Source organism: Bubalus kerabau, chromosome 5 (genome assembly GCF_029407905.1).
Source record: "Bubalus kerabau isolate K-KA32 ecotype Philippines breed swamp buffalo chromosome 5, PCC_UOA_SB_1v2, whole genome shotgun sequence".
Classification (NCBI taxonomy): domain Eukaryota; kingdom Metazoa; phylum Chordata; class Mammalia; order Artiodactyla; family Bovidae; genus Bubalus; species Bubalus kerabau.
In genome coordinates, this window is record NC_073628.1 from 2,352,129 (window position 1) to 2,364,324 (window position 12,196).

General features: G+C 62.9%; 1 protein-coding gene across 1 annotated transcript in view; it reads left to right on the forward strand.

The window, feature by feature from the left end:
* Nucleotides 1-5,815, forward strand: part of KCNQ1 (potassium voltage-gated channel subfamily Q member 1) — a 376,324-nt gene extending 370,509 nt beyond the window's left edge. The window contains 1 exon segment of the mRNA XM_055580545.1: nucleotides 4,597-5,815. Within this exon segment, the coding sequence (XP_055436520.1) occupies nucleotides 4,597-4,827 (231 nt within the window). The 3' untranslated portion in view covers nucleotides 4,828-5,815.
* Nucleotides 5,816-12,196: the final 6,381 nt, after the last annotated feature.

A 12,196-nucleotide genomic window follows, 5' to 3' on the forward strand; every position in this document is an offset into this window, starting at 1 on the left:
TGCCCACCCAGGGGACCTGGAGGTGTGACTCTAGCCCCGCGCAGAGCAGGTGGGCTTCTGCTCTGAGCCCGCCAGCCTGGGGCTCCCTTCCTGGCTGGACAGTCCCCCACTTGGCGGGCTCAGCACCCCTGCCGTGGGTCTCCAGATCTGCCCCACTGTTGGATGGGCACAACCGGGCCCCTCAACCATGCCCAGGAGTTCAAGGCCTCAGGGCCTCCGCCGGGTCACCTGCCTGTGGGCTCAGGGGCAGCTGGGAGCAGCGGCTTGTGAGCTGGGCAGTGCTGGGCCATGCAGGCCTGCGGCCAGGGCGCAAGGGGGAAGGCAGCGAGGCCGGCGGCAGCCCCTCTGTGCCCCTGCCCCTGGCTCTTTGCTCCCAACCTCCCTGCCGTCTGTGGAGGGGACGGGGAGAGGGGGCTTAGAGCCATGGCGGGAGGCCTGCCGGAGGATGGAGTGGGCCTGAGCATCACGGCCGTGTCCGCAGGCCCATCTCTGTGCTTGGGCAGGGCTCACCAGGCTTCAGGCTCCCCCGCGCCTCCTCACCTACCTGGAATCCCCGGCTCTCTGCAGCCCAGCTGGGCGCGTCCAGCTCAATGCCTGGAGTTGAGCATCGCCCCCTGAGAATGGCTCAGTGACCGTCGGTCCAGGAGAGGGTGCAGACAAGGGGAACACCCAGAGGACTTGTGTCCCGTGACCCCGCAGAGGGTCCTGGGCTGTCCCGAGAGGAGCTCCACCCCGCCTTCAGATGGCCCCAAAGGGACCCTGGCCCCCCGAGCTGCCCCCAGGACCGGGGGCTCCTCCCCGTGAGCCGCAGGCAGTCACGGCCCCGTCTCCCGCCCATCTTTGGCCGGCACCGCCGGCGGGTCCAGAGCTGGGATCAAGGCCGAGCAGGTTCTGCAAAAATTTCCCTTGAAAGACTCTTTTTCAAGATTTTCTTTTGAAAACAAATTCATAACCACATCAAACAGGGAGCCCGTCGCCTTGGGTTTGATCATCAGCCGCCCGGGGCTCTCGAACTGGCTGTTATTCTAATTGCTTTTTTTCTCTTCCGAGGGCCGTGAGTCGTCTTATGGTTATTAATTTGGTGAGTTGAGGCAGGGAACAAGGGCGCTTTTGTTGGCCTTGCCCTTTTAGTCACTATCAAATTGCAAATAGTGACGAGATTCAAGATCCCCCAAACTGATGTGTCCCCGTGGTTCCTGGGGCACGCCGCCCCGTGCCCACAGTGGGCACTGCCTTCCCGCTGAAGGTGGCGGCGCCTGCCCTGGGCACCCGCCTGGACCGGTGACTTCTCTGCAGCAGGGGTCCGGCTCAGGCCGCTCCCTCCAGCTGGCTGACGCTCTCACAGTTGTCGTTCAGTCGCTCAGTCGTGCCCGATGCTTTGGGACCCCGTGGACTGCAGCCCACTGGGCTTCCCTGTCCTCTGCTATCTCCCGGAGCTTGCTCACACTCCTGTCCATGGAGTCGGTGATGCCATCCGACCATCTCATCCTCTGCTGCCCCCTGCTCCTCCTCCTGCCCTCTATCTTTGCCAGCATCAGGGTCTTTTCCAATGTGCTCGCAGCTGCTGCTGCTGCTAAGTCGCTTCAGTCGTGTCCGACTCTGTGCGACCCCATAGACGGCAGCCCACCAGGCTCCGCAGTCCCTGGGATTCTCCAGGCAAGAACACTGGAGTGGGTTGCCATTTCCTTCTCCAATGCATGAAAGTGAAAAGTGAAAGTGAAGTTGCTCAGAAAGTGCTCGCCATCAAATATGAAGTGAGATACAGGCTCTCTGCTCAGAGTCAGGGGTGGAAGGGGGCGGGGAGGTGACCAGGAACCAACTCCCTGGGACACGCTCAGCCTGGAGAAGCGAGGCTTGCTCGCTGACCTGTGTGCACAGGCTCCTACATGCCTGTCCTGCTCCATCCTCAAGAAAACCCTCCAGGGGGGAGCAGGATTCCCCACTTCTCAGCTGAGAAACTGGGGCCCAGGCAGGAGACCCTTCAGCCAGGGCTTAGGGCGGCACCTCACGTGGCCCCCGGACCCGCCTGGCCAGGCTCACCCCACACGGTGGGGCCGGGGCATCGGCCACTGCACAGGGCAGGGCAGGGCAGGGTGGGCTCAGGGGGCCAGCGGCGAGCAGCAGGCAGGCCCGGGTGGTGTGGGCTCACTCACGGAGCCCCAGGAGGGGGCCTGGCTCAGGGCGGGGGATCCGGCCCACCCGCTGGTCACCACAGCCTGAAGCTGGACCCGGCGAGTGAAGGAGAGGATCTGTGTCCAGAGGACCCTGCAGGGGCGCCCAGAGGGTGGCTGGAGAACCAGGGGGATGGGGTGATGGCCGGGAGGGTCTGGCAGGGTCTGGGTGTGTCAGCCAGCGTCCCCGCTTCCCCGCTTCCCTACTGTCTCTCCCATCACAGCAGCTGTGACCCTTCACGCTCCTCCCCAGACCCACTCCTCTCCTGTATGAGAAGCAGGGAGGCCCAGGCTGTGGGCTGACTCTGAGATTCTGGCCCAGGTCCCAGCTCCCGCCACCCCAGCAGTCTGCCTAGCGGAACCGAGATGCCAGTGAGCCCCTCGAAGCCCCCCTGACGTGAGCAGCAGCCCAAGGGGCCGAGGTGGGCTTGGCACCCGAGGGCCAAGGGCAGCAAGAAGGGCCCCGGGAGACCTCAAGGGCGAGCTCACCCACGCTGGCAGCCCCTGGGATGGGCCCCTTCTCCAGCCAGGCCCAGGACCCCACCCCTTCCTGAATCCCAGCCCTCATTCCATTTCCTCTTTTCCCGAGAACACCCCCATGGAGGCTTCCAGACCCACTTGCCTTTCTGGGCACTTTTGATGTTCAAGCGCCGTAAAGTGAAAATGTATGAAACCACAGATTTTCTCCCGTCATGTATTTGGGGCTTTAATTGAGGCCAAACCAATCAATACCCAAGCCGGGGCCCCGCAGTGAAGCCACATGAAATCTTGCCCGGACCAACCGTGTGCAAGGCTCGTTCAAGGCTACCGAGCACCCAGGGTCCCCCCGACGGATCTCCCAGGGCGGCTTTGGGACTGGGGGTCCAGTCCTGCCGGCAGCAGAGCCCAGCAATCTTGGGCCAGTGAGAAAGGCAGGGTTTGGAGGTGATGGTGGGCAAGTCCCCGCCATAGGCTCCTCCGGCCCCTCTCCCAGGAGCACTTGCTTCTTCTAAGCCCAGCTTGGACCCCCAGCTTGGGCCCCCTCCCAGGAGTGTCTGCTTTAGTCCTCATGGACCACCCTTCCACCCCACACAGGTCTTCCCAACAAGGAACCTGGGGGTGGGGTCTGCAGCGGTCCCAACCAGAGACCCCAAATAAGACCCTTCTCCTGGGGCCTCGGGAGAGACCCATCCTCTCATGCCCGCCCAGCCAGCCCCGCTCCTCCCCCTGACTCAGTGTCCCCCACGGGAGGGAGGCTATGGCCTGCCCCCAGCCCCGGGAAGCCTGACCTGGGCCCCCTGGGACCTGGCTACACAGGACCCACGGCCTCCTCGCCCTACTGTCTTCCCAGGGCCAACCCGCTTGGCCGGCACCCAGCTCCGTGCGGCCCCGTGGTGGGGAGACTATGGAGGGCAGTGGGCCCAGATGGGTGCCCGGGAGTCTGGCCGCGATGGCACACACTGCCTACATCTCGAATCCCGCGTGTGTCCAGGTGGACGGCCGGCCCCAGCCAGCTCCGCCCGCCTGTGCTCGGCCCCGCGCTGAGCCTTGGCCGAGCCGCCATAGGGCTCTCACCCCCAGACATGCTCTCCCACGGGGCAGCTCGGTTCTCCTGAGGCCTGGCCCTTATCCCTGACCATCCGGCTGCCTCCTCTCCCTGCTCTGCCATTCCAAGGCTCCCCAGGGTTCCAGGTCCCCAGAGTGGGTATTATTTTCTGACGGAGACCACAGCGGAACAGCTCCCAAGGGTGCTGCAGGCCCCGGGGACAGCCGTGCCTCCCCCCACAGTCTGGCCCACTTGGGGTCATGTTCTGTCCCCCACCCCTGCTTGGAGGGCCCTGGCCTCCTCTTCCCACCGGGCTCACATCAGCCCCGTCCCTCTCTGGCCATCAGCCACACCTGCTAAGCACCTGTGGCCCCAGGTCCATCCTGCCTCCAGCTCCCCTCCAGTTTCATGGGCAACTCCACCTCGTGGGCTGGGCAACCCCATGTTCAATGCAGGAAAGGCTTTGGTAGAAGTGTGGTGGGGATGTGGCCCTGGCTGACCCTTGGGCATTGGCATGGACAGGGTCTGGGTTTTCCAGGGACTAGTGAGTCCTCTAGTGAATCGAGAACAGGGCTGGGACGACGGGACGGCCTGGGGCACAAGCCCTGTTGGGGGGCGTGGAGGGGAGTGGGTCGAGGAGGAGCCCCGCCCTGTGACCGGGAGCCCTTCGGCAGAGATAGCCACTCAGCCCCCGGTCTCAGGCGAGGGCTGCTGAGCAAGACTCCTCCAGGCACGTGTATGCACACACACCGACACGCACAGGGGCCACAGACGCCCACAGACACGCATGTGCGTATTCCACAAACAGGCCCGCCCCCGCCCCACCCTCAGGGAGCCCTGACCCGGGGCCGCCCCGCCGCTGCTCAGCCGCCCGGCTCACCTCTGCTCCTGTCCCCACAGGTAACTCAGCTGGACCAGAGGCTGGGGCTCATCACAGACATGCTGCAGCAGCTGCTCGCGCTGCACCACGGAGGCCCCCCTGGGGGCCGGCCCCCCAGCACGGCAGGGGCCCAGGCCGTCCAGCCCTCAAGCGGAGGCTCCATCAACCCCGAGCTCTTCCTGCCCAGCAATGCGCTGCCCACCTACGAACAGCTGACCGTGCCCCACGGGGGGCCCGACGAGGGCTCGTGATGGGGGCACAGGGCCCCTGAGAGCGGAGGCCCGCGGGAGGCCCGCCCCCCATCCAGCACGGCTCCACCGGACCTCGGCCACCTCTCGAAGGCCGGAGGGCGCGGTCCCGCTCCACCAGGCCCCTGACACCCAGTGGGTCGCGTGGCGCCCTGGCCTGGACTGGGGGGCTCGCCGAGACTGCCCCTTCCCAGCCGGCAGGTACTAGACTTCGGCTGGGTGTCGGGGGGTCAGCTCTCGGCTCTGAGACCAGGGGGCCCACATCGCTGGTGTGACACTCAGGACAAGGCCGGCAGTCTGTCCCACGTACGGCCAGGAGGCAGCAGGGCTGTGTGCTGGCCCCAGGGGCTGCCTGCGGGGAGACGGGGGACAGCCTGGACAGGGTCTGTGAAGACCCTCCCCCAGTCTCAGATCCAGGACCCAGGGGGACTCATAGAGAAGGCAGGCAGGGCAGGGCAGGCCCAGCCCAGCCAAACAAAGGAAGCCCACAGTCGAGGCCCGATCGTGGCCTGAGAGCCCCTCCCAGGACCCCGGAGTGGGCCTGGCTCCCTGACACCCCAGAGATGCTGACCCTGGCAGGAGCTGGGGGAGCGGCTCCTGAGGCCACAGCTTCCAATGGGAGGGACAGGCCCACCACTGCCCAGAGCTCTTCACTCTGTCCAGCAGAAGAATAGGGGTGCTCAGGCCCCCCACTCTGGACTGGCAGCTTCTCCTACCCATTCCGGAGAAAAGAGAAGGGGCCCCAAGCCACCTCCACGTGCAGGCCCTGCCTCCAGGTCCCTCCCGGTCTGAGCAGCTGGACAGACGGTCACCCCACCCCCGACCACAGGGGAGCAGACGGGCATCACCATCTCTAACAAGACATGTCCTCCCGGGCGCTCCGCCCCACCAAAATCAGAATAATCTGTGGTGATTTGGAATCTGTGCTTTAACGAATTTCACGGTGTGATTTTGATTCTTAATTATTCAGGTTTTTCCTAATAAATGTGGAATCACAAAATTTAACTTGCCCTGTTCTCGCCTCCACTCCTGGGGGAGCAAGCACCCATCTTTGGGACAACCTGTCCCCCCACAGAGCTGTCACCCAGCCCTCAATACCCCAGCACCCCTCACCCCATCCGCGCCCACCTCCGTGAGAGGAGGGGGCTGGAAGCCCCAACCCACTAGCCTGGGGGTTCTGGGACCCAGGAGCACCTTGAGGCCAGGCTGCTCCTGCCCACCCCAACCCAGGTCAGACCCCAGCCCACCGTCTGAGCTTTGCTCCTGCGGGAGCCTTTTCTGGGAGAGTCTCCCGTCCCCTCTCCATCAGTTAAAACCATTCCCTTGGTCTCCAGCCAGGCTCAAAGCCCACTCCTGCAGGAAGCTTTCCCTGATAGCGCCTCATGAGACCCATCCCCCTCCCCAGGCTTGTGACGCTTCAAGGGGGAAGTGGTGATCAGGTGGGGTCATGGCCCCCCGACAAGCAGCTTGGGCACCCTGTTTTCAGGGCATGTACCCCACACACACTTCTCAGGCCTCGAGGCTAATTCCTAATTCCGGGACGTCTGCCCACCTCCCACTGCTGCCCACGTCTGGGCCCCTCACTCCTCCGGGGCCCACTCCATTCACCCTGCGCCTGCCTGGAGCCCTCCCCAACCGCCCTCATGGCCGACAGCCCTGGAGGCAGGTGCCCAGGTGAATGCTGAACTGCTGGTCCTCGCCGAACGGCAGCTGGGGCCCGTTGGGAGAGGAGGGATCTCGGTCCCACTTTGCAGAGCCCTGGGGCTCCCCAGAGTCCAGCCCTGGCTCCTACTGGAGGAACCGTCTAGCCCGCCAGGCACTGGCCGGCACGGGGGAGGGGAGAAGGGGCCGTGAAGGCCGGGGCCTCCCCACCCCTCGCCCCTGGGGGGAGGGGCAAGAGCAACAATTACTGGAAAGGCAAAAGCTGTTGTTTCCTTGTTGAGTAAATATTTGTGGAAACCCCAGGAGGCGGCTGGCGGGAGAGCAGGCCCTCCACGGAGCCCCCGCCCCGCCCGCCGCCGGGCACGGCCCCCAGCCTGAGGGGCACTCGTTCGGGCCGCCCATCTGGGCCGGGCGCGGCCCCTGCACCCAGCCCGGCTTTGTTTGGCGTATTATCGACTGCACACAAAGTGCCCAAGTGCTTCACTCCTGGACGGGCCGTTGCAGCCCTCTCGGGTGTGAAATGCAATTTACCTGAAATAAAGCCCAATTATGGAATTAGCTAATTAAAGCCGCGGCGGAGGCTGGGCCGGCCGGCCGGCGCTCGGTGCCCGCCTGTGCCCGCAGTCTGAGGGAGCAGATGGCGCCCCAGCCGGCCGTGTGGCTGCATTCCTTCACTCGGCCCCCGATAACTGACTCACACAGCACACGGCCATCTGGTGGATGACACGTCCTGTGTGCCCCGGACAATGGCCCGGCGGACCTCTCCCGGAGAGGGCCGTCGCCCGGGCAACGGCGGCATGTGCAGCCCAGGCCCCGTCCCAGCCCCGCCCCCCCTTTGTGGGCCTCGCCTGGCTGCCCGGCCGCTCCTGCTGACGATGTCCGTGACCATTTGTCCCCCGCGTCCGGCCTTTGTCTCCCAGTCGGGCTTCCTTGTTGGGGTCCTCAGTGCCCGATGGGCACTGGGAGCATCTGCTGGAGGGACGAGGTGTGGGGGCCCGGGGGGCTGCCCCGGCCCGCTTCCTGGGATGCCCACTTCCTCTGCCCATGCCCCTCCCCCACCAGTGCCCCCTGGAGCAGGGCGGAGGGGTGGCACCTGGAGGGCCAGTCTCTGAGGCCAGCGTCCACCCCCAGAGGCCCTCCCAGTCTTGGGTGGGGGCCAGCCCGACCGCTTGCCCCTCCCCAGCCGGGGCAATGGGAACAGAGTGCCTCTCAAAGGGGCGTGGGGGAAGGGCTGATGACAATAACGTGTGAGGCCTAGGACTGGGTCATGCACACAGTAGGTGCTTACTAAAGACAACTGGTCCCAGAGGTGCCTGCTTCTGGGGCCTACCTCCTCATTACAGCCCCAGTGCCCGGCTCATGTACCCCTCCAGCCTCTCCTGCCAGGTCCCCCTCCGACCCAGGGCAAGCCATCCATACCCCGCTGTCCTGCGGCCTTGGCAGGTCTGGCCCCCACTGCCCAGGCCTTCCCCTCTCAGCCATGTGGTCTCCACCCAGGCTGACCCCCCATCTGACAGCTGGGTCCTGCCCCTTAGCGGAGCCCTGAGCCACCAGCAGCCACAGCTCCCTCCCCACTCAGGACCGTTTTTTTGCAGGCAGCCCCCCACTGGGCAGGGTTGGGTGCTGTGCCTTCCAGCCTGCCCTGGAAAAGGCTGTGTGCGGGGACTTCGAGGCCCCCAGGGGAGTCAGAGCCCAGGAGCACCTGGCACAGGGCCTGTGCGCCTGGCCCATTAGGCACTCGAGAAGTGCCAGTTAAATTAAGGGGTAAAAGTGGAGCTTGAAACTGGACAGCTACATGTAAAAGAATGAAACTAGAACACCTCCTCACACCGCAAGCAGAAATAAACTCAAGATGTGAGGCCAGAGACTGTAAAGCTCTTAGAGGAAAACAGGCAGTACACTCCTTGACATAAAATCACAGCAAGATCCTCCATGACCCACCTCCTAAAATAATGGAAATAAAAACAAAACTAACAAGTGGGACCTCATTAAACTTTAAAGTTTTGCACAGCAAAAAGGAAACTATAAACAAGGTGAAAAGAAACCCTCAGAATGGGAGAAAATAATAGCAAATGAAACAACCAACAAAAAGGATTAATCTCCAAAATATACAAGCAGCTCATGCAGCTCAATACCAGAAAAACAAACAGCCCAGTCAAAAAGTGAGCAGCAGACCTAAACAGACATTTCTCCAAAGAAGACATCCAGATGGCCGATAGACACGCAAAAAGAGGCTCAACATCGCTCATTATGAGAGAAATGAAAATCAAACCTATGAAGACATAGCACTTCACACCAGGCCAAAAAAATCTGTAAACAGTAAATGCTGGACAGCATGTGGAGAAAGGGAACTCTCTTGCATTGTCAGCAGGAATGTAAATTGATACAGCCACTATGGAGAATAGTATGGAAATTCCTTAAAGACTAGGGATAAAACTACCGTATGACCCAGCAGTCCCACTACGGGGCATATACCCTGAGGAAACCATAACTGAAAAAGACACATGTACCCCAGCGTTCACTGCATCGCCACTGACAAGAGCTAGGACAGGGAGGCAACCTGGATGCCCATCAGCAGATGAATGGACAAAGAAGCTGTGGTACATACACACGATGGGATACTACTCAGCCGTAAAGATGAACACATTGGAGTCGGTTCTAATGAGGTGGATGAACCGAGAGCCTGTTATACAGACTGAAGTAAGCCAGAAGGAGGAAAACCACTATCGTATATCGACGTGTGTACGTGGAGTCCAGAAAGATGGTGCTGGTGAACCCCTTCTCAGGGCAGCAGCGGAGATGCAGACGTAGAGGGCAGACTCGTGGGCCCAGAGGACGACGTGAGGGCGGGACACATGGACGGAGCAGCCTGGAGACGTGCACACTGCCGCGTGTGAGACAGGCGACGGGCATCGCTGTGTGACGCAGGGTCTCACGCCCGGTGCTCTGGGACGACCTGGAGGGGTGGGATGGAGGAGGCGGGAGGGAGGGCACGCATGCATACCTGTGGCCAGTTCATGTCGCTGCGCGGCAGAGACCAGCACAGAGCTGTAGAGCAGTCGTCCCCCAGTTAAAAATAAATACATTTTTAAAAATTTGAGTTTGGAAGGAGGCTACAGGCACTGGAGACACGCCAGACGGAGCAGGGCACAGACTGGTGGACACAGGCAGTGCCGTGAGACGGGAGCCGGGGAGAGGGGCTGGCCAGCAGGCCCCGAGAGAGGCTCAGGTGTGCAATCTGCCTGGGGGCCGGGCAGCTGGGGTGGCGTAAGGCGGGCTGGCAAAGGGCAAGCAGGGGCCAGCTTCCCGGGACGGCCCCGCACACGGCCCCGAGCCACCGTTCACCCCGTGGGGCCCCGCTGGGCCACCTGCGGGGCCAGACGCCCCCTTCTGAACACGAAGCCAGGCCCCAGCATGGGAGGCCCTTCCTAGATCCCCAGAAACCTATCCCCAGGACAGCCCTCAGGGCCCCGGACCCCAGGGCTCACTGGGGCTCTGAAAGGGGGTCTGTCTCACCATTCCTAGCCCCAGCAGCGCCCCTCTGGGCTGTGGCCCCATCACTGTGGCCCCGGGGCCTGGGGGGCTGGGGAGACCAGGCCCGGCACGGGTCAGCTGGGCAGCCAGGCCTGGAGCGTGCTCAGAGCAGCCGGGCCTGGACAAACAGTTCAGCTCCCATTGACCTCTGAGAGCTGGGGGCCAGAGGCCGGGCCCTCTGGGAGCTGCCCGCCCCCACCCAGGCCCCTTCCGACCTCACCGTGCAGCAGAACCCCAGCGAGCAGGCAGAGGGCCTCCTGGGCCGGCAGCCCCAGGGCCCAGGAGCAGGCAACCTCTGACCCTGCCGGCCAGCTGCTGTGTCTTCACCTGCTCCAGCTGCAGCAGTCCAGGCCTGGGGCATGAGGGGGCTGGAGCGGGGCACAGTGGCTCTTCACTCTGATCAGGGACATTGGCCTGAGGAAGGGTCTTCTCTGAAGCTGGGGGGCCCTGCCAGTTATGCCCCAGCCCAAGGCCTCTGAAGCCAGGACGCCAGCCCTTCGCTGCCCAGACCTCAGGTGCCAGCTGGGTGACAGCAGGGAGGGGTCCACTCTGAGCCCCAGGCCCTTATCTCTCCGTGGGTCCCTCTAGGGTTCCCTGCAGCCCACCCCTGCCCCCAGCACCCAGGCGCCTTAGCGAGATGGACGGTGGGGGAGGGGGAACGCCCTGCTCTGGGCAGACAGGGCGGACGTCAGAGAAAGCTCAGACCCCCTGTCGTCCCCGCACTCGCTGTTCAGCCCCCGGCCCGGGGCTTCGTCCCACCTCTGTGGCACCCGGAGCCACACCTGCCCCGCCCCCCCCCACCTCTGGGCACTGACTCCACAGACTGACCAGGCCCAGAGCCAGCCCAGGACAGGCGCCCACTGGGGGCCTGGCACACCCACTCCTCCTGCCTCTGGGTGTGGACCCCGGGCTCACAGTGCGGGGTGTCGAGCCTGAGTTGAAACCGTGTCACTGGGAAGAAGCAGTAACCCCCTCCCTTCTCCCACCCAGCCCCCTCCACACACTGCTCGCAGACTCTCCACAGGTTTCCAGCCTGAAGGAAGCCTGTGCTCTTTCTGAGCAACATCAAAGCGGGAGGCACAGGCTGCCCGGATCAGTCAGGCAGCAGCCTAGCCTTCCTGCCCAGCCTGTGGCCCCCGGGAGCTGGTGGGGGCAGAGCACACGGGGGCAGGGGGACGGGGTGCTCGGAGGGCACACTGATTGTGCCAGGGGGAGAGAAGTGCCCAGAGTAGATAGGCCTCTGGGCACATGAGTCCTCCCCACCCCCATCCCCCAGTGCAAATGGGAAAACTGAGGCCCACAGCAGGGCCAGCCCAACACAGCTCCTGGTTTTGTGAATTTGCATCAGAAAAAGCCTCAGAGAAGAACAAGACTGCCGGTGACAGAGAATTCTGGGGGGGTAAGCCAGTAAGTCAGAGAGCAGGGAGAGATGGCCTTCTCAGACTGGATGGTGAGGCCAGAGAGGCCGGATCCAAGAAGTGCAGCTAGTTGGCAGTGGGGAGGAATAAACAACTACAGAGAATTCCCAGGCAGTATGAACAGAGCTCCTCTGCTGGCCCACCTGGGCCAAAGAGCCAGGAATCACTGTGCCTGTCCAACGTATCCAGATGCAGTGGGTCCATCGGGACATGCCCACTGGCTCCAAGAAGGCTGCCACTGCACCTGCCATGAAGGAAGATTCCAAATTCTCTTTGGGTCTTCAAGAGACTCAGTCACAAGCCTAACCACTGACTCAATCTACCAAACCTCATTGAATTCCTTTTGGTTGTTTCTTCTTAGCTTTATTCCTCCCCACTGCCTACTCCTTTTACACACGGACACGCACACACACACGCACACAATGCAAGCATGTTCCCATCCTGACTCAGCCACTGAGTGCCAAGATCCGGGCTAGCTGTATGTCCTGGGCAGGGCCCCCAAGCTCTCTGAGCTTCAGATCATCTTTGCAGCCCCACCTTCTCAAAGCTGCCAGCAGGGCGCAAAGCCTAAGAGAAGACAGGACGAAAGCCCCAGGAGCCTCACACCCGGACACTGATGACGGAGCTCACTGAGGGCAGGGAGAGGTGTGCACGGGAGCTGTCCTCTCTAGCCCAGCAAGACAACTTTACACATAACTGCAGCACACAACACACTCACAACCGCTGCTGACAAAGACGTCTCTCCAAACCCACACTGA